Raw genomic sequence first — 27,897 nt, forward strand, 5'->3', positions numbered from 1 at the left:
CAGTGTAAAGGATGCTGGAAGACAGCACAAAATAATATAACATCTATAATGTTAAATTATATTTTTAATTCTTTAAAAAACTACACAGTGCACAGACTTTGTATATTTTGAACTTAGCTGCTGAACTGGAAGCAAGAATGTTAAATAAAATATAATTTCAGCATTAAATGTTCATTTACACTGTGCTTTAATTTTTTTTTCTTGAATTTATCCAGAGCACAAAATAAACCCAAGCTATCTAATGTGCCTAGTGCCTCATGCCTGGTAGTTGTACATGGCCCTAATGACCTGATCTCTGTAGTAAGGAAACCAGTCTCTGAAGAGTGTGGAGTAGTAGGTGTACCAGGGGTAGTAGGCCTCGCTCTGTCGAAGCGCTCCAGCTTTGATGATCTGATATGCAGCCTCATGTGCAGGGTAAGCAGGAACATCAATGTAGCCTCTGTATAAACGTACAAAAGTATAAAGTGTGTTGCATAAGTATTCACTCCCCTTGAACTTTCACATTTTGTAGTGATACAACCAGAAATAAAAACATTAATTAGGATATACATAATTCATAAGAAATTAGAAGCAATTTTATTTGTTTAATGGAGTCCAGCAGTCTGTAATTAGTGTTACATGATCAAGTGTTTGGTTATGTTTGAGTGCTATTAAATCCGTTATTACAGTTTTTCTGAATTTGTAAAACAAAAAAAGAGTTGACATAAAACTCATATAAATATTAAATTTTTGCTTAGAACCAAACCTTTCTAGCAAAAAATGCTTTATTCAGGAATTTTGCACATTATTGCATTTATAAAAATCTATTTTTATGTATATGTGCACTCAACGGCAACCTGTTCAACTGCTTGTTAACGCAAATATCTAATCAGTCATCTAATCACATGGCAGAAACTTAAAGCATTAACATTTTTTGTAAGTCGCTCTAGATAACAATGTAAATGCAAGTAGACATAGTCAAGATGATTTGCTAAAGTTTAAACTGAGCAAAAATGTTGCTGCCAGAGGTCAGAGGAGAATAGCCAGACTGGTTAGAGCTGATATCCAAATACTTTAACATATTGTTACAACCGATATATGCCTAAGAGCATCTCTGAAAGCACAACACGGCTACAATTCACATGGGCTCACCAAAATTGGACAATATCTGATTGGAAAAATGTTGTCTGGTCTGATGAGTCTCAGTTTCTGCCGTGACAGTCAGATGGCAGAGTCTCCATCCTGTCGTGCATTTTAGATTCAGGCTGGTGCTGGTGTAATGGTGTGGGGAATATTTTCTTGGCAAACTTTGGTCCTCTAAATGGCAACTCAGCATTACTGTAACTACCAACTACCTGCCACAGCATACCTTGTTGTTGACCATCTCCAACCCTTTATGACCACCAGATAAGGCGCCATGTCACAAAACTATAATCATCTCAAACCGGTTTGTTGATGAAATGAAAACTATAATCCACAGTCACCAGATCTCAATTAAATAGAGCACCTTTGGCATGTGGTAGATTTGCATTATCGATGTGGAATCGACAAACCTGCAGCAACTGTGTGATGCCATCAAGTCAACATGTACCAAAAGCTGTAAGGAATGTTTCTAGCACCTTTGAATGCAATGCAGAATTAAGACTGTTCTGAAGGCAAAAAAAGGACCAGTACGAGGGAGGTGACTCAATATTTGTGACTCAACATTTGCATCCAGAGTCACATTTTTAAGATCGTGTGTTGACGCTGTGAGAGCTTTTCAAGTCTTTTCTAGCACATCCCAAAGATTCTCAAGGGTTTATGGTCTGGACTCTGTGGTGGCCAATCCATGTGTGAAAATTATTTTTCATGCTTCTTCCAACTGGGACTCTTTCACAATTTGACTCTATAACTGGGACTCTATAGCTGGGACTCACAATTTGAGCCTGATGAATACAGGCACTGTCATCTTAAAATATGCCTGTGCCATCAGGGAAGAAAAAGATCTACGGAAGGAAAAACCTGGCCTTTTACTACATTCAATAATTATACAATGGAAAGCTCTTAACTATTTGCTTAGTTAAATCCAGGCGGTGGTGATTTAGGCACTTTTCTTTATTTATTTATCTGATTATAAATAAAAAAAAAATTGGACCTAGGATAGTTTTGAAAGTACCAATAGAAAATTGACTAGAACTTTATCTATGATTGTTGCTTTAATTTTATCTGATATGACTGCTCATTCTTGGTTTTCATCCTTCTACTCCTCATCCACCAATAAAACACACTCCTATACCTCTTCTATTGTTCCATTGTTGGAGTCTTGTCCCAACTTATGCATGCTGCTTGCATTTAAGTGCGTAAATATTTGAAGAAATTCAATCCCACCTCGGGTTTGGGTGCGTGGAGTTTGCATGTTCTCTCTGCGCTTTGTTGGTTTCCTCCGGGTAGCCCCGTTAACCTCCCACAATCCAAAAACATGCAGATTAGGCTAATTTGCATTTCCAAAGTATGCGTGTGTGTGTGCCCTGCAATGGATTGGCACCCTGTTCACTCCACCTCATGCCCAAAGCTTTTGACAATTCTTCATAGAGAGCCAAAATGCACAAATGCTTGACACACGGTTGCATATTTGTATTCCTAGTTACCAAAAAAATAATAAAATTGGTTTCACTATCACTAATGGTCCATATTAAAAATAGTGTCAACGAACATAATGACAACACAATGACGAGACATCACGGATATCAGTGACAAACGATGACGAAATCAGTATGCAATATTGTTGACGGAAAAAGACTAGACTAAAATGTGCATTTCATTTTTGACACAATCCACTACAATAAGGTATTCATTCATTACGACATGAGCAGCATTTTTCACGGGTCACAGGGTGATCTTACAACCACAGTCATCTTTAACTCTTCGTTATAACAGCAGTAAGAAAGAGAAGAGACGATATTTCGGACTATGTTCTTTATATTGAACCAGAGAAATAAGTCGACATGTAGTAATATCGGAGGGGGACCAGTATAGGCACACAATTTGTGTGAAAAATACCACAAACCTGAAGAGACACATCAAGGCATACCATAAAATATTCAAGGTAGTTTTATAGCCTCTTTGTTCTAATTAGGTTTTGTTATATGTTATGCATTTTATTTTATAGCTAAACAGTTAACAAACTATTAGGCTAGCAAATGATTGTGAACCAGAGGAGCTATCCTTACAACAGTAGTTTGTAAATTCATATTTAAAAAAAAAAAGTTTTAACACTGTATTGTCCTGCTGTATACACTTTATACTGCTCCTACTGTTTTGTAGTTTGAAAAAAAGAATATTGGACATGCAGCAGTTGTTCTGATGTTTAAAAATAAATATAATTAGCTGAAAACATCAGATGAAAAGATAAATTGAAAAATTTTTAGGTTATTTAGTGAAAAGCTAAAAAAAAAGGGGGTTTTGGCTAAACTAGATTGACTAGATTGTAGAGTTCATAAATAATAATCTTATTGCTTAAATGTTACATTTCATTAACTAATACTAGACTAAATTACTTAAAGGTTCCTTTGACTAAAACTAGACTGAAATGCCCAGACTTTTAGTCGACTTAAACTTGACTAAACAAAAATAGGATAAGATTGACTAAATACAATAAAAACTAACAGGGACATTAATCCTGGGACTAAGATTAAAATAGCCAAACATTTTGAAAATAGCTGACAAAATTAACACTAATTAAGAAAAGTAACATAATATTACTAGTTACTAACATCGGACAGTGTGTTCACATTGGTAACAGTGTGCTGACTAACTAGTTAGTGTGCACAGTTTATGGCTTAACTTTTTTAACAGCCAAGATGTTATGTCATAACTATGTTACATGAGATAACAGTTTGGTTTGTGAAATAACTGCCCAATACCCTAAGATTTTTCAACAACTACAGCCTGTGCACTAACTAAACATTTGTGTATAAAATTAAGTAAAATGTGCAATAATTAATACACTCAACAAAAATATAAACGCAACACCTTTGTTTCTGCTCCGATTTTTCATGAAATGGACTTAAAGATCTAAAATTCACTCCAGATACACAATATTACCATTTCTCTCAAACATTGTTCACCAATCAGTCTAAATGTGTGATAGTGAGCACTTCTGCTTTGCTGAGATAATCCATCCCACCTCACAGGTGTGCCACATCAAGATGCTGATCTGACATCATGAGTAGTGCACAGGTGTACCTTATACTGCCCACAATAAAAGGCCACCCTGGAATGTGCAGTTTTTTGCTTTATTGGGGGTCTGAGGACTCAGAACCGGTCAGTATCTGGTGTGACCACCATTTGCCTCATGCAGTGCAACACATCTTCTTCGCATAGAGTTTATCAGATTGTCAATTGTGGCCTGTGGATGTTGGTCCACTCCTCTTCAATGGCTGTGCGAAGTTGTTGGTGATATTAGTGGGAACTGGTACACGCTGTCGTATACGCCGGTCAAGCACATCCCAAACATGCTCAACGGGTGACATGTCCGGTGAGTATGCTGGCCATGCAAGAACTGGGACATTTTCAGCCCTGAACATTTGCCCACTCAAGTCTGTTACGGCGGCGAGCTCAGGTCAAGACCCCGATGAGGACGACGAGCATGCAGTTGAGCTTCCCTAAGACGGTTTCTGACAGTTGGTGCAGAAATTGTTTGGTTATGCAAACCAATTGTTTCAGCAGCTGTCTGAGTGGCTGGTCTCAGACGATCTTGGAGGTGAACCTGCTGGATGTGGAGGTCCTGTGCTGGTGTGGTTACATGTGTTCTGCGGTTTTGAGGCCGGTTGGATGTACTGCCATATTCTCTGAAACGCCTTTGGAGACGGCTTATGGTGGAGAAATGAACATTCAATGCACGAGCAACAGATCTGGTTGACATTCTTGCTGTCAGCATGCCAATTGCACGCTCCCTCAATGCTTGTGGCATCTGTGGCATTTTGCTGTGAGACAAAACTGCACATTCCAGGGTGGCCTTTTATTGTGAGCAGTATAAGGTACACCTGTGCACTACTCATGATGTCAGATCAGCATCTTGATGTGGCACACCTGTGAGGTGGGATGGATTATCTCAGCAAAGCAGAAGTGCTCACTATCACACATTTAGACTGATTTGTGAACAATGTTTGAGAGAAATGGTAATATTGTGTATCTGGAATGAATTTTAGATCTTTAAGTCCATCTCATGAAAAATCAGAAACAAAGGTGTTGCGTTTATATTTTTGTTGAGTGTATATGGGCAGAACATGTACTGTAGACAGGAGGGTAAGATGAGATAGTATGTGAAAAAAGTAATATGAGTAACTAATTATTACTGCATTGTTTTGGAACTTACCATCACCCTCTGCCAGTGAAAACAACTTGAACTTGAAAACCGCTAAAACTTATATCTTACTCTTAATTAATCAACCATCATATCTCTCCACTGCACCATCAGAGATGACTCTGTACAGTGTCTCTAAACAGAACAAATCTGCTGTATTTATTCATGGCTTACTTGACTTTCTCCACGGCTGATTCTGTATCGATAAGGCCCAGGGTGCAGATAGTGATAGATACGTTGCTGTGCTTCATAACCAGCTCATGCTGGAGACTCCCGAAAAAACCATTCACGGCAAATTTGGTAGAAATATATGGCAGAGCAAACGGTGAACACATTTTACCTGCAAAGTTCAACAACATTTACATGACAGCTTCTTCAAAACAAACTTCTAAAAAGGATTTAAGAAGTTCTTTACTCACCAAGCAGGGAAGAAACAACCATTATTGATCCATTAGTCTTCTCCAGGGCTGGTAAAGCTTTCACAGTCATTTTTACATAACTCAGAAAATTCACCTTCACATAATACAAGTAAATGTGATAAACCTTAGACAGTATGATTAATTACATATAAAAATTATTATATATGACAGCACATTATCATTATTTTTTTCATTTTTTTTTTACACATCAGGACAATAAGTTAATGCTCTGATTAAGATGTGTTAGAGCAAAAAGACAAAAGTCATGTCAAAGTGTTTTTCCTCTCTTAATAGCAACCTGTCAACGATTCAAAATTCCAAATTTATTATGGAATGACATATTTGTCATACTTTTAACTATTAATGGATACATTTAATGTTGTGGGTTTGGAAGTAATATTGTATGGTGAAGGAGCTCATCTGCAAGTGAGTGTGTAGCGATTCACAATATGTAATGTGAAACAGTCAGAGATATTGAGAATCATGTAGCTGCTCCAATATGTTGCCTTACCTGCATGAGCCAGCGAATGTGATCCACATCACTATCCCACATGCTGTATGGACTCGCCCCTATGTGGTTAAGCACCATGTAGTCCAGCCCATTAAGCTGCTTTTCAGCAAACTCCACTACTCGTTCTGCATCAGCCATTTCAGCCATGTCTGCTGAAATATACGAAGCTTTCTGAGCTCCCAGATCCAGACACTTCTTTACAACCTGCAAACAAATTAGAAACATGTTTATACTGTGTCTTACAGAATTATTGGCAGCATTCGCAAAAATTAGCAGATTTTAGCTGATTAATTTCTAACTGATCCATTTCCAGCTGAATTTATACAATTTTTTGGCATTTTGTTTTCTATCCATTACCTGATTTGTAAAAGTCAGTAAACTATCAATTCCATTTGTCTTAGTTTCTTCTTATGGGAATATAATGAATGTACAAGAAAAAGTCACACACCTAATTTTTTCATTGGACTATTTAGTCCTAATCATATGAGTTCTTGTCACATTGTGAGCGTGGAAATGCTCTTGCTGTAAATGCATCTGGGATTCTTCTAGTCCAAACCGTTAATTTGTTGGTCATGTGACTTCCATAGGCGCTAGGCAGTGCAATAAATTCAAAAGAACAAATGACTCGGACTAGAAGACTCATGAAATGAACCGTTCAATTCTATTTCCTGTGTAATGCACAGCGTCTATAAGAGTCAAGTGACAAAAGAATAAGTTTTTTCGGACCAGAAGCTGTGAGCTGCTCATTTTGTTTATCATAATATGTCCTTAGCTGCATTTTTATATTTTTTATTACTGGAACTATATCCAAAATTTGTGTATGTAGACGTGGTGGGGGTCTGTTTATTGAAAATGTAACATTTTATTTTATTTCTGATCAAAAGAACGAAATAAACTAAATGGCAAAAAAAAAAGAAGTTCATTTTGATGAACAAGATTCAAAGAACCGAGTCATTAAAATGATCCAAACTTCCTATCCCTAGCTGTTACCCCGTGGAGATCTGAACAGGCAGAGGTGCGGCCATCTACTGTATATACATAAAATTTGAATTTGATATACGTGATTGCCAGGCAATGCCGCCACAAGGCAATCAGCCTGGACACGCCACACCTGGTGGCATATCTATTTAAGGGTCCTGATACCTACACACTTCGTGCAATCATTTATGTAGCACTGGTAAGGTATCACGGCCAAAATGCAAAGCAAAGAAAAGAAAAGACAAAGTGCGCAGAAGGTCCCAGCCGGCAAGAAAAAGTGAGAGCGGCACGCTATCCTTTTAAGCGTGCACTCTCAGGATATGTATAAAGTGTAAAAAGAAACACAAAAGTCTTTCCTATAAATCCTCGGTAAAGGCATAGGCCCGAGAGGATTTTAAGATTTATTTTTAATTACCCGAGCCCCGTCCGGTCTTGCGCAGATGGCGGTGCTCTGTTTATTTTGTGTTTTCTGTTTTCTTTTGAGTTCCCTAATTAATAATTCCCCGCTATCTCCAATCGGGAAGGTTCTCCCACGCGTGTCATAAGCACTCTTACAAACTCCAATTACTGTACGTTGACCCCCTCCTATAAAGATTAATACATCTCGTAGTGCAATTTTTCAATCCGCACCACATAACATATTTATGATGCAACTTCAAGTTTTTAATTAATCTCTTGTCATAGTTATTTATGTATTTTTCCCCATCCAATTTCTCCTGTAAAAAAAATATATATTTCAGCACTTTAATAATGTGTTAGACCTGTCTTACTCTTAACCCAACTTAATTTGGTAATTTCAGTATTTTTTTTTACTGAACTATACTTTACTAGTTGTTTTTCTTGCTTGATGCAGGCCAACAATGTGATCTCCTAAACGGAGTAACATCTTTTTATTTTTATATATATATATTTTTTTACAACCACAGGATATTTATTTTAAAATGGTTGTTTAAGAAGCTACTTAGACTACTTAGGTTAGAAGGTACAGCATGTCTAAGACTAATACTGTTTTTACTATGTCACTGTGGAGCATTGTGTGTAGAATGATAAGAAAAAAGGCTTGAAATTGTCTGTGGTACTATATATTTATACCCTATACAAATAGTAAGATCTTAATAATAACAAATGGTTCTTCTTATTATTCTTGTTATATTTTAGCAATGTCCTGCCCACTGACCTCTTTTAATACATGTTCTCTTCTTGCTGTGATGACAATCTGAGCACCCATGCGGGCGTAGTGGTATGCCACCTGTTCTCCAATGCCAGTACTAGCACCGGTCACTAGCACCCTCATGCCTTTCAGGGACTCTGGGGGCAGAACATAGACATACTGGTGTACTAATTCATATGCAAAAGTGACTTGTTTGACATAATATCGTTTGACAAATACCACAAGCTTAGCAAAATACCTTTAACTCTGCATGTTTTTGCTATAGGGTAACATGATTGATTTCTTTTAATTGTAAACAATTTCAGAAAACAGATTCACTGATTGGCTTTTTTATAAGGTGGACTTTAGATGTGCCTGTTACATACGTTGAATGATAATCTCTAAAATTTCTCCTTTTTCCCCCACAGTTTTTTGACAGGTTTCAAAATAAAACTCTATAAGTGTAGGTAAAGTACAGACTGTACACTTATAGAAGTGTGTGAGGGGAACAGACCGAGAACAGACTCCTCCGGTGTGAGTTGCAGTATATCTGTTTTCCCGCCTCGGGTCTGTGTGCGTGGAGTTTGTTCTCAGTGTTCTCCCGCGCGCGCGGTGGAGAAAAACGAGAAGTCCGTCATTGTGTGTGAAGTAAAGTGGCGCACAGTAATGGAGTCGTGCCGTGTTTTCTTTTAAAAGTTGCGCGATTTGTGTTACAAGAATTAACGTGCAAGAAAAAAAAAGAAACAACAAACCTACACTCACCTTCACTAAAAGTAGGGCCGCTCCACTGAAGCGCAATTAAAGCTGCGCTCAGAGCTCCGATTAAAAAGATTTTAACTGAGAGCTTCATTGTAAAGAGCTGCAGTGGCGGTTATGAGCCCACGTCTGTCTGTATAAAGGAGACTACAAACCTCCTCCCTGATTACATAATTTACCACAAGCCAAAGTGTAAACTGCAGCCTACCTAAACTCCCAGCGGAAGCTCAAACGTCTTGTATATCAATAATATTTTTCGAACCAATAATCGAATGTTTTACATCAACAACGCAAATTCGCTTTACTGCCATAACCATAATAAACAGTATTTCCAAAGGGAGATAATGTTTACATTAAAGGAACAAAAACAGCAGTGACCGTGGATTTATAAATATGAAGATAAAAAAGAAAGAAACCGTCCTTGTATGGACAGGAAAAGAAAGAGGACACAAATACAGGGGGATGTATAATTTACAATCAATTAATCAACCGGTCAATCAATCCATCAATCAATCACGCAAGCCTATTCTATGGATTTATTTGTATTTTTTAACCAAAACTTGATCCTGACTAACACTCATTTTTCCTTTACCTTTTACAATTTTAGATTTTTTTTTTCTGATGTATTTTTTTGTTTTATCTTTCTTTGATTTAATTTGCTTTTGACATTTGGCACTTTTTTCAGGGGTGGGTTTAAGGCACTCACCGTAAATCTCTATTGGTCAACTGATTTTAAGATAGGAGGCGCTCTGAAAGGTAGCCACGTTAGACTGTTCTGGTCTGTTCCCCTTTATGTAGAAAATTAACCACTAGATGGCGCCGTTGATCTGCTCCTTTTTTACTTTCTGTTCTGTATTTTTTTTTAAAGAAACAAACACAGGACAGTACCAGTCTAAAACACCAATACAATAACAGTGGAGTTTTTAACCATAGAGTACCATGGCTAAAACAATGTCATAAATGCCTTGAAGTGAGAAGTCAGATAAGCGTCTTAGAGTGCACAACAAAATGCACACAATGCACATAAACTGGACAAGAAAATGGGATCACTGTTCTTTAGTGGCCATCACAGTCACCTGTTCTGTACCTGTAAAACATTATTGGAATGTGACAGGACAAGAAATTCATAGTTTAAAAATGCGTCTGAAAAGCCGACAGGAATTCTCTAAAAAAATGTATGCCCTGATTGAATACTGCATTGGAAATACTACAATATGAATAAATAAATAGTCCTAACCGTTATTATTATTATTATTATTATTATTATTATTATTATATGAGTTAAATGTACCGAGCTCATGCGTCCATGCTCAGGCAAGTTCCACAAAAAAAAAAAAATTAAAAGTCCACTTCTGGTTGTCGATAGCCTTCCCTTGCAAATAAAGCTAGTTGTGATGCTAGCTAACTAGGTGTTGTACGAAATTGTTCTGCCATGCAGATTTATTTTACATACATTTACACATACAAATATTAGGGTTCAGGTGTGGAGAAAATACATCTTAAGCATGTTCTTGAATTACATTTTTAATCCAGTCTGTGTATGTTAAGACAAAGACACACATCTTTTATACAGCTGCATATCACAACTTGCTGATAATGTTTTTCTTTATTAAGTAAGAGTGTACATGACCCGGCCCCCTTTGCTTTGAGTGAAGTACAAATAAAATATTCTCCCCCCCAAAAAAAGTTTAAGCAAATATACAAATAATATGTAGTTTTTATTTAACTAGGATTAAACTTGTTACTTTCTCCTTAATGTTTGGTGTGAATTAGTGTCTCAGGCTCAAACTAAATATTTTTCTCACTCAAAGTATAAAGCACTACTAAGAACTATGTTTACACTCATCTTATTTCTGACTTCTTTTGCATGGAATTTAATTGCAAACTTATAAGCAAGTAATAAAAAATGTATAGCACCATTTGTTGAATTTTAACATGAACTCACTCACTTACTCACTCATCTTCTTTACCGCTTTATCCTGTATTCAGGGTCGCGGGGGCCCGGAGCCTATCCCAGGAGGGCACGAGGCAGGGTACACCCTGGACAGGGTGCCAATCCATTGCAGAGCATACACACACACACACACACACACACACATTTATGGGCAATTTTGGAAAGCCAATTAGCTTAACCTGCATATCTTTGGACTGTGGGAGGAAACCGGAGTATCCGGGGAAAACCCACCAAGCATAGGGAGATTTTCCATTTAAATTTAGAATTAGCATTGGGCCACCGCTGGAATACAACAACATTCTCATAATCTCAAGTTAAGCAATAGATGGGCAAAAGTCTTGTTTTAAAGGAAACTTTCATTCATCAGTTCCTTTATCCAGTCACTACATTGTGAATTAAAAAAAATTGGTCAGACACGTTGGGATGTTTACATTCTAATTTGGTAAAAGCCTTATGACACAATGTGAGACCTTTATACACTTGTATTGTGTATAAAGGTCTCACTGGTTGTAGGTGTATAAACACCACTGGTTTATACACCTACAACCAGTGGTGGCTCAACTTTTGTAAAAACAAAAGTGTATTTAAGTATCCTTTTTTTTTTTTTTACATTTAAATTCACTTAGTATATAAAGCACATACTTTCAGCTTACTTTTAAGACTTAAAACATACTTTAATGCATGCATACTAAATAAGTTATTTTGGAACACTTTGGAACTCATAGTTAGTGTATTTAAATTCTAATAAATCATTTTTAAATATATCCTAAATGCATTTAATTTTATCACTTTTTTTGAGGCTGCAGGAAGTTCTTCTGCCAACAGATTGAATTTTTATGAGTAATAATGAAAGTGATAAGATCGAAGTTGTTGTACCATTGGTTTTCTTATCTAATTACTTCTGTAACAGTTCTGTATGCACTATAGCACCAAAACGCATTCCAGGCCAAAGAAAGGGTTTTAAGTACCATATAGAATTATTTATGTAGCAACAAATAAAAGAAATAAAAATATTTGTCAGTTAAAAAGCATGTTGTATAGTTTATGTACCCTATCAGGTATTTATCCCATCTGTATTCAGATATTAACTGTAACTGGTGTAAACCAGAATTTTATATTTCACATTTAAAGTGTCCTTTAAGTAGACTTTCATTATGAACCATAGATTTACTGTAGGAATGGTGGCACAGTGGCTTAGTGGTTAGCACTGTTGCCTTGCACCTCCAATATCCAGGTTCAATTCCTGCCTCCAGTCTGCGTGCATGTTCTCCCAGTGCTTCGTGGGTTTCCTTACTCCGGTTTCCTCCCACAGTCCAAAGACATGCAGATTACGCTAATTGGTGTTCCCAAATTGCCCAAATTGCCTACAGTGTGTGAATGTGTGTTTGTGTGTGCCCTGCTATGGATTAGCATCCTGTCCAGGGTGTACCCTGCCGCATGCCCTAAGTGTCCTGAGTTAGGTACCAGTGTGTGGGCAAAAATTTTACTTTAACTTAGGTTTAGTCCAAAGACATGAATCCTATAACAGTCAGTAAAAATGTAAATTATTACATTTTTTTGTTTATTATTTTGCATAACAGGGTCTAACTGGAACAAACCACTGACAGCTGGTTATTATTGAATACTTTAAATGAGGCCATGAGCTGTGTATTATTTTTAATTATTATTTAAACATTAATAAAAATAAATCCCTCCTATTTTTATCTGTTTAGAATATTACTGTCTATTACTGACATTTCAATTATATTCAAATTCAGTTGCACTCTAGATCCATAATCAGAATTTTGAATTATTATTATTATTATTTAGAAAATTGTTCTCGAACAACAGTTTCAGATCACATGAACTTTGCTCCAAAGTCAGTTTGAACCCTTTTGTCCCCCTAATTAGCCTTACTAACAAGTTGTTTTAAAAAAGGGTTGGCAAATACAGATGCATGGCAATAAATTCATTTCAAATATCACATGTGTATGAGATATGTATATTTTAAGTGTTTCTTTTTTCGAACTGCTTGCTCACGCACCGTTGGGTTGGTGATGAGCAGTTGCCTAAGCATTTCACTGCATATCGTACTGTGTATGACTGTGTATGTGACAAATAATTTTTTTTTTTTAATTTTATTTTAATTTGAATAACACACTCAGAGGACAGTGCTATCCGCTCCCTCCGCGTGCACAAGCTCACAGACGCCCCGAATGGCGTAGAGGCGTGGATTCTCTATGGGGTTTAGATTGGGTGAGTCTGCTGGCCAATCAAGCACAGAGGAACCATGTTCCTTAAACTATCAGTACTTTTAACAGTGTGGGTAGGTGCCAAGTTCTACTGAACAATGAAATCAGCATCTCCATAAGGCTGGTAAGCAGAGGGAAGCATGAATTGCTTAAAAACCTCCTGGTAGACAGTTGTGCTGACCTTGGACCTAATAAAACACATGGGTTGGCATCCTGTCCAGGGTGGACCAACACCAGTAGATAGCATGGCCACCACTGACTGTACAAATCTTATTGTGCCACTCCTCTCTTTCTCCAGATTCTGGGACCAAGGCCTGGAGCCTACCCCAGAAGACTTGTGGCACGAGGTGGGGTACACACTGGACAAGATACCAATTTATTGCAAGGCTGGGGGCTTCGGCCATGTTTGTGTGTGGAGTGTGTATGACCTGTTGAATGTGATCCGGTTTATGCTAAGGCTAAATTGGATGTGATTCTCGTGTGATTGTGCTGCTCATGCTATAGATGCTGTATGTTAAAAATATACTTTCAGCCATTGCATTGGGCAGCAATTAAGCTAACTCGTCTTTCCAACATCCTTACCGGCGGTAAAACCGCTACAATATTAAAGGTAGAAATAAATGGTCAGTTTGAATTTGTTTGTGGCTAGCTAGTTGACTTATCTGATCATTCTTAAAATCTAGGTAGAATTTAAACATTTTCTCATGTATAACACTACTAACTAAAAGCTAAAGTAAGCAAAGCAATGTAAAATAATTAGCTAGCTGAATTTACAGTTGTAGTTAGAAGGTTTATATACATTTATCATAAACATAAATAGCAGTATTGGGCTCACATTTTTTTTGAGCTAGCCTTTTTATGGGACAGAATGATGGTACATATTCATTTTTAACTGAAAATGAAAATAAGTTTGGTGCACAAATTTGAGTTCATTTTGTCTTAAGATGTCTTAAAAATCTGAGTCTAAAGGTCAAAATGTTTTGCCCTTCTGCTGCAATATCTAATCAGTAATGTTATAAGGATAATGGTGCGATAAGGCAGCACACCTCAGAACCATTTAAAGTCAGGTGTTAAAGGTGTAATGAGTTACAGATTTTATATTTACTGTATGACTGTATTTAATTTTTTCAAATAAGAGACTAAAAAAACATGATACAAAGAGCTGCAGTAATCAGTTGGTCAGTGAATTGTTACATGATGTAATGAATCATACTATACATACAATACATTTACTCTCTGCCCACATAAAAACTGTAATACAGCATTTAGTTCAAACCCTTTTCCATTAGATAGTATGATATGGTAACTTTAGTATAAAAATGATCTGGCATTTTATAATTAACTCCCTTAATAATGAAAATAACCTGTAACATATAACACATGCTGACTCTTTATGTCTATATATTTCAAACTACAGTATACAGTATTTACCTTATTTATTCATCTTTTCTTCAGGAACAGTTTTTTCCTGGTCAGGATCACTGTGGATCCAGAGCCTATCCTTTTACTTAGGGGTAATTTAGTATAGTATACTGTATGTGTAGACCAGAGGTGTCAAATCAGGCTTTAAGCCTGGTGTTTATAGCAGGCTTTAAGCAGGGGCAGAGATTTTTCTTACACAGCCCTAAAGTTATGGAATAGACTTCCAATTAATGTTTCAGCTAAAGACTGAGTCTTAGTGTTTAGGTATAGACTGAAACCTTCATTATTTCCTGGCTTCTGGTCTGAGCTCTTGTTGCTATGGCTTGTTGCTGAGGACGGCCCCATATGGTCTCCCTGTTCTCGTTATCACATTCACATTGTGTTACAGAAAATGCAAACTCTCATAACCAGTTTCTCTTTTGTGTACTTAAGACAAAGAAATTGCTAATACAGAAAATTTATCAGCATCTGATTAATCAGAATCTTACACAGTGGCTATGAAATAAATGCTAACAATGCAGTATTTGATGGAATGATGCTGGAACACAGCACACAGCTTTATACTGTCCATAAAACAAATCACGGTGCTCAGACTTTGTATATTCTGAACTGAGCTGCTGAACTGGAAGCAATGATTTAAAAATAAATATAATAGTATACCTATTTATCATTAAATGTTCATTCACATTGTGCTATAATTTTTCTTTCTTGATTTTATCCAGAGCACTAAATAAACCCAAGCTTTCTAATGAGATCAGCACCTCCTCATGGCTGGTATTTAAACATGGCCCTAATGAACTGATCTCTGTAGTAAGGGAACCAGTCTCTGAAGAGTGTGGAGTAGTAGGTGTACCAGGGGTAGTAGGCCTCGCTCTGTCGAAGTGCTCCAGCTTTGATGATCTGATATGCAGCCTCATGTGCAGGGTAAGCAGGAACGTCAAGGTAGCCTCTGTATAAACATACAAAATTATATGGTGTGTTGCGTAAGTACACACTTCTCTTGAACTTTCACATTTTATAGTGTTACAACCAGGAACTGAAACAACTTAATTAGGATATACATGTTTTATTAGAAATTAGAAGCAACATTATTTAACATCAAACCTCAAGCCACAAACACAAAATCTTGACTTGCCTTTGCAAGTTATCAATTCAAATGTATTTTTGAACCAAACCTTGCTGCCAAGGCACCCTGCCAACACTTTGTAAAAATCAGTCATTACACACCACACAAAAAAGCAAAACATTGCACTCTTCAGATAGCAGGAAAAAAATTATTCATTCAGGATTTTTGTATATTATTGCATTTATGAAAAACTATGTTTATGTACAGTACCTTGCAAAAGTATTAGGCACCATATTATATGCTGTAGCAATTTTGTTATACAGTATATGTTTATCATGTCTGCATAATTATGTACAAAATCATTCAGTATTTTCATATATAAAATAACTTAAAAATGTATACATAACATTACAGGAGAATATATGCATGGCTGTAAAGAAAAGAAATAGCACAAGACAGACCAGTTTTCAGATGAAAACAAAAAAACCTAAGTGCATTTTTTTTGCATAAAAATAAAAAGGACAGAGTGAGACAAAGTTACCAGAAGAAGTCATATTCTCCAGCATACTCAGTAAAACCTAACAACTATTTTCTAAAACTGATTTGTGTCTAAAACTCCTGGTTTAAACAATAAGTTATCACTCCAAATATTGTCTGTTTATTTTATAACTTTTTATTGCTTTATTTGCTCTAGTCTTTTATGCCATATTTTTGTATGTGCCCAAGTCTTTTACACAGAACTATAAGTAAAATAGTTTTAGGTTTTACTGAGCATGCTGGAGAATATAAGTTCTTCTGGTAACTTTGTCACACTCACTCCTTTCGCTCCTTTATATATATATATATATATATATATATATATATATATATATATATATATATATATATATATATATAACACCGGTTACTCGAAAAAGAGATCAGGAAATATATGAAACAACACTACTCGAAAAAGAGATCAGGAAATATATGAAAAAATGGCATGATAAAACAAAAGGATATTCAGACCAATGGCTTACTGATGGGTCGTTTAACGTATAAACATGTACCCAATTGAGACAGAAGATCATAAGCTGGGAAGCAGAAAAAAAGAAAAAAGAAATGGAAGAAAAACTCAAACTTAAGTTAATGATAATAGACTATTTTAAGAAGGAAGGACAACGTAGACCGCAAAGGCAACAGGAGAAAACTAAACAACAAATGATGAACATGATATTAAAAAGAGAAAAGGAAATCAAGGAAAATGAACAAAAGAACAAAGCCAAACAAGAAGAAATTACAGAAAGGCAAAATGGAGAGGAAGAAACGTTTCCGTCACCACCAGAGATGTGCATGAGGCCACCACCCTATAACACTGAACAGCCCCAGGAAAATAAAGTGTATCCTACTATCCCTATGATGGAAGTAACAACAATTGAAGATGAATGGACAAACGTAGAATTACAAGTTAATGGTACACTGAAAGGATTAGCACGGTCAAAGGAGCAGGAACTAAATCTAAATTCTGCTGGTAGAGGAGCTGGAAGAAAAGCTCAATTTTCAACCCCAGATTCAAAAAGTATTGCAGAAGGACATGCAACCAAAGGGTTACCAAGTGAAGAAATCTCAATTTTCCCTGAAGAGCAGTCATGGAAAAACATGATGAATAAAAACGCTCAGACATACTGGAATGAATACACCGGCACTAGTTCACGAGGGCAAGGAACTGGAGACAACGCTAGGATGAAACCTCGATGGGTCTCATGTCCTGGTGAAAACTCAAGCCTGAAGAAAGAACTGCCTATCCCTCAGCAAGGTGAAGCAAGCACAAGACCAAATAGTTTTGCCCATACTCGTTCAGAGTTAAAAGAAAGAAAGAATATAAAAGAAAACAATCAGGGAAAATTAGTCAAGCTAAAAGGTGAAGTGAAGATAACTCAACTAGAAGAGGAAGATAGGTCACTTCATAGAATCTTTGAAGATCTTAATGGAAAAAACACTACTGAATTAACAAAACAAATAGAACTAACAGAAGAACACAAAGAAGCCCTGAAAGAAAGTCAAAGCCTATTAAAAGCTTTAAATGAAATGGCAGACAGTATTAAAAATATAACTCGACTAAATGCAACGCAAGAACATAGCTTGACTGCAGACAAGGAAGTATCAGAACTTAATAACAGAGAAGGTGCAACTGAAGACCTAAGAGGAAGAGAAAAACTCCTACGTAGCTTAAGGGCACAAAATCATGACTCAAATGTAACAAGCCTCCTAGAAATAGATATGGAGGTGGAAGGGGAAAAAGCCATTCAAACTACTAGAGCACTAAAAGACAGATCCAGTCCTGAAAAAGGGACGTTTTATATATATACTCAGCAAAAAAAGAAACGTCCCTTTTTCAGGACTGTGTATTTCAACAATAATGTTGTAAAAATCCAAATAACTTTACAGATCTTCATTGTAAAGGGTTTAAACAATGTTTTCCATGCATGATCAATCAACCATAATCAATTAATTAACATGCACCTGTGGAATGGTCGTTAAGACCTTAACATCTTACACTAAAGAGACTTGTCTACCGACTGTGAAAAACACCCAAAGAAAGATGCCCAGGGTCCCTGCTCATCTGCGTGAACGTGCATTAGGCATGCTGCAGGGAGGCATGAGGACTGCTGATGTGGCTAGGGCAATAAATTGCCATGTCCGCACTGTGAGACGCCAAAGACAGCGCTACAGGGAGACAGGAAGGACAGCTGATCATCCTCGCAGTGGAAGACCACGTGTAACAACACCTGCACAGGATCGGTACATCCGAATATCACACCTGCGTGACAGGTACAGGATGGCCACAACAACTGCCCGAGTCACACCAGAAACACACAATCCCTCCGTCAGTGCTCAGTCCATGAGGAGGAGATGCAGTACTTCAAGCAGCTGGTGGCCACACCAGATACCGACTGGTACTTTTGATTTTGAGCCTCCCTTCATTCAGGGACACATTGTGAAACATTTTTAGTTTATGTCTTATGGTGTTGACTCTTTAGTGTTCATACAAATATTTACACATTAAGTATACTGAAAGTAAAAACAGTTGAAAGTCAGAGGACGTTTCTTTTTTTGCTGAGTATATATATATATATATATATATATATATATATATATATATATATATAATAACACATATGGAATTAGGTAATAACGTAACAACAAAAACAAGTTCATTTCGAATTATCAGCCTGAAAAATGACCAATTAACAGCACCTCAGATTAGAGGCGTTATGAAGTCTCTTACAGAGCATACAGTAAGTAGCAGACACATCTCACCATTAACTGTTTAAAGGAGATTAATGCATTTTTGGATGCCTTCAGCATTTCTTTACAATGTAGAAAGAAATAAAAATCAGGAACAATCATGGAGTTAGAAAGTGACCCCAAACTTTTAAATGGTAGTGAATTTTTAAGTTATATATGGAAATACTGAATGATTTTGTAAATAATTATGCAGACATGATAAACATATATATAAAAAAATTGGTACAGCATATAATATGGATCCTAAGCCTTTTGCACAGTACTGTATATGATTCCCGATTGGAAAAACGTTATCTGGTCTGCTAAGTCTCTGCTGTGACATTTGGATGACAGGGTCAGAATTTGGCATAAACAACTAACAAAAGCATGGTTCCATCCTGTCATGCATTTTAGATTCAGGTTCTTGCTGGTGTAATGGTGTAGGGAATATTTTCTTGGCAAACTTTGGTCCACTTAATGGCAGTTGTGCATTAACTAAATTCCACAGCCTACCCGAGTATTGTCGCTGGCCATTTACAACCCTTTATGACCACAGGATGAGGCGCCATGTCACAAAACTATAACCATCTGTAACGGGTTCGACCCCAAGTGCACGGGCGACACCATGAAACACGGACACGAGGCGAGGTCTTATGGGGCGGGGGGAAGGGGGGGGGGGGTAAATTATTTAAAAAAATGGGGGAGGAAAAAGGGTTAAAGAAGGAAAGGACGGAAAGAAAGGGGAAGGAAAGCTTGTGTGGATGGTGCATGTGCTGGTCTGGTTGGCAGTGCCCCGCTGGCATGCGGGGGGCGCGTCACACTGGCCTGCTCCTGTGCCACTTTTGCATAGCAAAAGTCCAGCTTCCCAAGAGTCAGACCCCGAGCTACACTCCCCGCTGTGTTTTATAGCGCAGGGAGAAGCCCGGGATCATTAGCGGCGATAGCTCACCAGTCGTGCTTAATTCCACGGGCCTACTCCTTCGCGCACCAGTAGAAGGAGAGGGCGCCTACCTAGTGAGCGAGGAGCGATATTAATTTGGGCGCCACGCCCATCACAGGCGCACGCCATGACACATCTCAAACCGTTTTTTTTAATCAAATGGAATCCACAGTCATCGGATCTCATTTAAATAGAGCACCTTTAGGATGTTTTGGAACAGGAGATTTGCATCATTGATGTGCAATCGACAAACCTGCAGCAACTATTTGATGCCAACATGTCAACATGCACCAAAATCTCTAAGAAATGTTTCCAGTACCTTGTTTAAATGCAATGTTCTGACAATGCAATGTAAGACTGTTCTGAAGGCAAAAGGTGGACCAACCCTAGGAAGGTAAACCACAGTGTCACAACATTTAGTTGCATCCAAGAGTCACATTTTTCTCCCTGTAGCTGAGACTTTTTTATTTTATTTTTTTTTACAATTTGAGCCTAATGAATCCAGGTATTGTCATTTTGAAATATGCTTGTGCCATCCAGGACATTTAGGTTATCAGCTGACCAATTTTTTTAGCCGCATAATGTTGTAATAATGTGTTGGACCGTTCTAAACCCAATTTAAGTAGTTCCAGCAATCTCTTTGGTTGTTTTCTTGGCTTGAGGCAGGCCAAAAATTTGACCCTTCTAAAACAGAGTAACATCTTTTCCACAACCACGGGATATATTTATGACATTGTTGAAAAGCTACTAACTTGTTGTCAGCTGAAACATATTAATCACTGCAATAATTACCCAACAAAAGACTAAAAAAAAAAAGAAAAAAGATTTAACTATATTTGCTTAGTTAAATCCAGGTGGTGGTGATTTTTTTGCCCAGCAGTGTACATCATGGTCTAAAAGATCTATAGGCACTTTTTAAAAATCAAATGGAATCAAAAAATTTTCTTTTTGTGTCAGACCCAAGATAGCTTTGAACTATCTAACAATAGAAGATTGAATAGAACTTTATATATGATTGTTGTTTTAATTTTTCTGATATGACTGCTCATTTTTGGTTTTCATCCTCCTCATCCACAAATAAAGACACTCCTATTCCTCTTCTATTTTTCTTTTGTTAAAGTCAGGTCTCAGCTCATGCATGCTGCTTGCATTTAAGATAAGGACTTTAACTTCTTGGCAATGTTGTGCAAGTTAATAATTAAAATTACTAGTTACTTTTCTGTAAAAGAGTAATATATTACTAGTTATAATCTAAAGTAATTTGTTAGTGTTGTGTTACTTTTACATAAGTAGCCAATAGTTGGTGGACAGAGCTTACATTTTTGTCAAATGTAATTACTGTAGATCAAAAAACACTGTGTACATGAAGGAAAATGACTTTCCATTTGTATCTAGTAATTACTGAATACCAGCCTGAGTGAAAGTAGAAAAGTAAACACTTGACAACGTCACAATAGACTTAAAGTGCAAAGATATCTTAATAAATTTATTTTTATGTCTTTTGACGGCACAGTGGCGTAGTGTTTAGCACTATGGCCTTGCACCTCTACAGTTGATGGTGTGATTTCCACCTCAGGTCTGTGTGCGCGAAGTTTGCATGTTCTCCCCGTGTTTGGTGTGTTTCCTCCAGGTACTCCAGTTTTCTCCCACAGTCCAAATACACGTAGATTAGGCTAATTGCTGTTCCCAAATTGCCTGTAGTGTTTGTGTTTGTGTGTGTGTGCCCTGCTTACTTGACTTTCCTCATGGCTGACTCTGTGTCGATAAAGCCCAGGGTGCAGATAGTGATAGATACATTGCTGTGCTTCATAACCAGCTCATGCTGGAGACTCCCGAAGAGACCATTCACGGCAAATTTGGTAGAAATATATGGCAGAGCAAACGGGGTACAAATTTTACCTGCAAAGTTCAACAACATTTACATGACAACTTCTTCAGAACAGATTGCTGAAAAGGATTTAAGAAGTTCTTTACTTACCAGCCATAGAAGAAACAACCATTATTGATCCATTAGTCTTCTCCAAGGCTGGTAAAGCTTTCACAGTCATTTTCACATAACTGAGGAAATTCACCTTCACATAATACAAGTAAGGGTGAAATGTGATCAATCTTAGACAGTATGATTAATTACATATAAAAATTGACATATAATGGCGCATTATCATTTTACACATCTATCAGGACAATAATGCTCTGATTAAGATGTGTCAGAGCAAGAAGACTTACTTTAGTCATTGCAATACATGTAAGTGTTTTTTCCGCTCTTAAACCATAGCAACCTGTCAATAATTCCAAATTCTAATTTATTATGCAATGACTTGATATTTGTCATACTTTCAACTATTAATAGATACATTTAATGTTGTGGGTTTGGTAGTAATATTGTATGGTGAAGGAGCTCATCTGCAAGTGAGTGTGTAGCGATTCACAATATGTAATGTGAAACAGTCAGAGATATTAAAAATCATGTAGCAACTCCAATATGTTGCCTTACCTGCATGAGCCAGCGAATGTGATCCACATCACTATCCCACATGCTAAATGAACTTGCCCCTACATGGTTAAGCACCATGTAGTCCAGCCCATTAAGCTGCTCTTCAGCAAACTCCACTACTCGTTCTGCATCAGCCATTTTAGACATATCTGCTGAAATATACAAAGCTTTCTGAGCTCCCAGATCCAGACACTTCTTTACAACCTGCAATCAAATTAAAAACCATGTTTATACTGTGTCTTACAGAATTATTGGCAGCATTCATAAAAATGAGCAGATTTTAGCAGATTAATTTCCAACTGATCCATTTCCAGCTGAATTTAATAAGATTTTTGGTATTTTTTTCTTTCCATTCCCTGATTTGTAAAAGTCAGTAAACTATAAATTCCATTTGTTTTAGTTTTTTTTTCATGGTAATATAATAAATGTCCAAAAAAAATCACACAAATTTTTCAATGGGCCATTTAGTGCTAATCCTTTAAGTTCTTGTCACATTGTGAGTGTGGAAATGCTCTTGCTGTAAATGCATCTGGGATTTTTACTAAGAGATGCAACTTTTTTACCCTCGTTATCCTAATGTATCTTATTCCTTATTTTCTATGATGGCGCCCTAGGTGGCTGCCGTCGCGACTCTGTGGTAGCAAAAATCATTTCGCTGCATATTGTACTCTGTATGATTGTGCATGTGACAAATAAACTTGAAACTTAAAACTTTACCACGTTTTAAAATAATCTCTTGCCACAGTTATTCATTTTTTTCTCTCTTAATATAATAATAATTATATTATTATTATTATTAGCTAGCCAGTGTATTAATCACTGCAGTAATTTTTCAGTTAAGGACTCTTAAGTCTTAATTTAAACTAATTTCAATACAATTACTTTATTTTTTTTCAGGCAGTGTAGATGATAGTAGTCTGATTGTATTCAAACATACATTGTTATGGAAAGGTTTTCAGACCATTTCATGTTTATAGTTGTTTTGCACTCATCTTAAAGTGAAATTACATTCAGGCTCATACATTTTGGAAAAAAGAGAAGTTTGCTTAAATTTGAAATAAAACACTCAAGATGTGAGCAAAGTAAAGACTTACAAAAGTGGGGCATTAACCATTCAGAAATTACAGATATTTTCATACACACATTCCCATTTAGGGGGATCTTAAATACTGGAACAAACCAACACACTTCTTTTGTACACACTTCTAACTCTAACCCTATCTTCTAACATGATCATTCCTGATTTTTATTTTTTCCTACAATGTAAACAATGCTGAAAGCATCCAAAATATACAACAATCTCCTCTGAATAGTTGATATTGAGATGCGACTGCATATCTAAGACTAATACTTTTTTTACTTTGTCATTGTGGAGCATTGTGTGAATAAAGAGAAAGAAGGCTTGAAATGGTCTGATGGAGTGATACTTTATATTTATACCCCATGCAAATAAGATGATCTTAATAATATATATAAAATGGCAAATGGTTATTATATATATATATATATATATATATATATATATATATATATATATATATAAAATGGCAAATGGTTATTATATATATATATATATATATATATATATATATATATATATATATATAAAATGGCAAATGGTTATTATAAATGGCAAATGGTTATTATATATATATATATATATAAAATGGCAAATGGTTATTATATATATATATATATATATATATATATATATATATATATACACACACACACTCACCTAAAGGATTATTAGAAACACCTAATACAAATACAGTGTTTGACCCCCCTTTCGTCTTTAAAACTGCCTTAATTCTATGTGGCATTGATTCAACAAGGTGCTGAAAGCATTCTTTAGAAATGTTGGCCCATATTGATAGGATAGCATCTTGCAGTTGATGGAGATTTGTGGGATGCACACCCAGGGCACGAAACTCCCGTTCCACCACATCCCAAAGATGCTCTATTGGGTTAAGGTCTGGTGACTGTGGGGGCAATTTTAGTATAGTGAACTTATTGTCATGTTCAAGAAACCAATTTGAAATGATTCGAGCTTTGTGACATGGTGCATTATCCTGCTGGAATGGACATGGTCTTTACAAATGCTTTGCTGCATACCTCGGTTGTAACGAGTGGTTATTTCAGTAAGTTGCTCTTCTATCAGCTTAAATCAGTCGTCCCATTCTCCTCTGACCTCTAGCATCAACAAGGCATTTTCACCCACAGGACTGTCGCATACTGGATGTTTTTCCCTTTTCACACCATTCTTTGTCATTCTCCTAGAAATGGTTGTACGTGAAAATCCAAGTAACTGAGCAGATTGTGAAATACTCAGACCGGCCCGTCTGGCACCAACAACCATGCCATGCTCAAATCACCTACAGTATCTTTCCCATTCTGACATTCAGTTTGGAGTTCAGGAGATTGTCTTGACCAGAACCACACCCCTAAATGCATTGAAGCAACTGCCATGTGATTGATTGATTAGATAATTGCATTAATGAGAAATTGAACAGGTGTTCCTAATAATCCTTTAGGTGAGTGTACAGTATATATACACTACTTAACTATTAACAATGTCCTGCCCTCCCAGCAAACATTTGGATGACTGAAGACTCTTGATGACTGCTGTTGTGAATCAGGTAACGTCAAACACGTCTGTTCAACTTTTGTTTTGAAAGTATTTTTCAACCATGATGCGAAGTGTCAGAGGGGCATCATTTCAACGGTCATCGCTGGGATTTTTCAGAACTGACTCTGGACCCTCCGTGTTAGATTCCCGCCAATGACGAGTAGTCTCAGAGAGTGATTTGTTTATTTTCTACTGGGTACTTATGCGCAAAGCATCGCAAAACCTCTGTTGGTTATGTACAGGAAACAGAAATGAGCAGTTCATCTCATGAGTCTTTTAGTCTGAGTCGTTTGTTCTTTTGTCACGTCACTCCCATGCAGTGCATTATACAGGAAACAGAACTGAGCGGTTTAACTTATAAGCAGTGTTGGGGGCCATTACTTTTTAAAGTAACTAATTACGTTACAAAATTACTGTCTTTAAAAAGTAATCAGTTACATTACAGCATTACTTTTATATTATACTAATAAAAGTAACTAGTTAGAGTATTTTTCCATTGCAGAAAATAAAACCTCCGTTGTGATTCCTCATACATGTTGTTTTAGTCAAGACCTTTATAATTATTTTACCATCATCAATCAGCAAAGTTTGGCCCATAATCTGTTAACTACTAATACCCCTATCTCACCAAAGCGGTTTGGCGCAGTGGCTGTAAGTACGGATCATCATGATTCACCGTGAGTTTTGATAGGTTTCCATCTTTCCGCGCTTCAGTCCTTGCATAGTCAAACAGCATAGGTGAGATAGGGGTATAATAGCAGGAATAACACAGGGGGGCGGGTTATTGGGGGTGGGGCTTGTAGGACGACTTTCACACACACAATAATGGATTGGGAATGACTGCTGTCAGGCTCACGGGTTATATAAATTGTCTGAATAACGGATTACATTTTTGAAAAAACAACTATCTAACTGAGTACTTAAATGGCAGACCTAACGTGTTAGATTACTCGTTACATCAAAAAGGTAATCCAAGTACTCTTACTTTGAATCGCGTTACACCCAACACTGCTTATGAGTCTTCTGGTCCGAATCGTTAATCCTTTTGTCATGTGACTCTCATAGACGCTCATAGCCTAAAATAATAAACGACTCGGACCAAAAGATATGAGAGTTGGGCTGCTCATTCTGTTCATCATATGTCCTAAGCTGCATTGTAATATTTTCATTACTGGAACTATAGCCAAAATTTGTGTACACGTGTAGATGTGCTGGGGGTCTGTTTATTAAAAATATAATATTTTATTACATTTCTGACCAAAAGAACGAAATTAACTGTCGTTCAGAACTAAATGAAAAGATTCGCTCACTTTGATGAACGAGATTCAAGGAACATAGTCTCTAAAATGATCCAAACTTTTCATCACTACAGTGGTGTTTAAAATTTTTGCCTTGTGCTTGGTAGGTTTCGCCTTCTTTTTCTTCTTCTGTGTTATTTTTTGGCGGCTGGCAGCCAACTTATTGCTGCCACCTGCTGGACTAGAGTGTGGAGCATCAGTTTGGACCCTTCTAATGTAATTCTGATATTATTTGTAATATGTTAAATAGAATGTCCTGTCTGCATGAGTTTCCTGTTTCTACATTTGTGATTTTGTTGCATTTCTCTTTCATTCTCATTGTGTATTTTCCAGGTTAGCTTTTCGTCAAAATACATTCCTAGGTACTTGACTGTTTGTACTTGTTTTAGTTCATGTTTGTATAGTTTCAGAGATATCTTATTTCTTCTTGTAAAGCAGATACTGTGTGTCTTTTCATAGATAACTCCTCATCTTTTATTTCTAGCAATGTCTTGGTGTTGAGGTACTCAGTATTTCTCCTTCAGACCTACAGTGCTCCGTCATCTGCATATTGTGATTTTCCTATTGCTTCTATAACTTTATCGAATATGTTGTTTCTCATGATGTTAAATAGCACTGGGCTACACACGCTTCCTTGTGAGTGACGTTTTCACTGTATATTTTCTTGAGTATTCTGTGCCCACTCTGACTTCTATTGTCCTATTTAAAAAAAAAAAAAATTATTCAGTTACGCATTTTGCCTCTTATTCCTAATTTGTCGAGCTTGCATAAGAGACCTTCTTTCCATAGCTTATCGTATGTTTTTTCAATGTTAGAAAAGACTCTGATTACCGCTTTCTTATTAGTTTGCCTTTTTCTTATTTTGGATTCTAGGTTTGATATTGCGTCCATAGTACTTCTTCCTTTTTTGAACCCATTTTGGTATGGTGATAAGAGTTTGTTTATTTTGAGATGGTGTGTTGGTCTTTCTGTTATCCATCATTTCCATCGTCTTTTCTTTTTGTGATGTATGTAGTTTATGTAGTTTGTTTGTAGTTTGTCTGAAGCCTCTTTGCCTGGTTTTAGTATTGGTATTATGCTTGGTAGGTTTCCTCACACATTTATTTATTTATCGATCACGTGACAACGGGTCATTGTAAGTCGGTCATCGTATGTGAAGTTAAGCCAAGCTGCGCGATTTGTTCTATAAGAATTAAAGTGCAAGAAAAAAAGAAACAACAAACCTACACTCACCTTCACTAAAAGTAGGGCCGCTCCATTGAAGCGCAATTAAAGCTGCGCTCAGAGCTCCGATTAAAAAGATTTTAACTGAGAGCTTCATTGAGAAGAGCTGCAGTGGCGGTTATGTGCCCACGTCTGTCTGTATAAAGGAGACTATTCTTTTCCCTGATTGCACAACTTACAGAGGTCAAAGTGTAAACTGCTTAAACTGCTTAAACCTCCCAGTGAAAGCCTGACG

The 27,897-nt window shown here is 36.7% G+C and overlaps 1 protein-coding gene across 2 annotated transcripts; it reads right to left on the reverse strand.

The window, feature by feature from the left end:
• hsd11b1la (hydroxysteroid (11-beta) dehydrogenase 1-like a) lies at positions 1–27,797 on the reverse strand. Of its 2 annotated transcripts, none has more exons than XM_053513938.1 (6): positions 27,672–27,797; positions 8,409–8,539; positions 6,254–6,457; positions 5,743–5,836; positions 5,498–5,663; positions 1–439 (listed from the first exon to the last, which is right to left on the reverse strand). In XM_053513938.1, exons 1-6 carry the CDS (start codon positions 27,757–27,759, stop codon positions 256–258), a joined length of 867 nt encoding a protein of 288 aa, XP_053369913.1. In that variant the 5' UTR covers positions 27,760–27,797; the 3' UTR covers positions 1–255. The 2 variants fall into 2 exon arrangements, with proteins under 2 accessions (XP_053369913.1, XP_053369912.1); XM_053513937.1 differs by lacking the exon at positions 27,672–27,797 and adding an exon at positions 9,144–9,283.
• Positions 27,798–27,897: the final 100 nt, after the last annotated feature.

This window comes from Clarias gariepinus, chromosome 15 (genome assembly GCF_024256425.1).
Source record: "Clarias gariepinus isolate MV-2021 ecotype Netherlands chromosome 15, CGAR_prim_01v2, whole genome shotgun sequence".
Taxonomy (NCBI): domain Eukaryota; kingdom Metazoa; phylum Chordata; class Actinopteri; order Siluriformes; family Clariidae; genus Clarias; species Clarias gariepinus.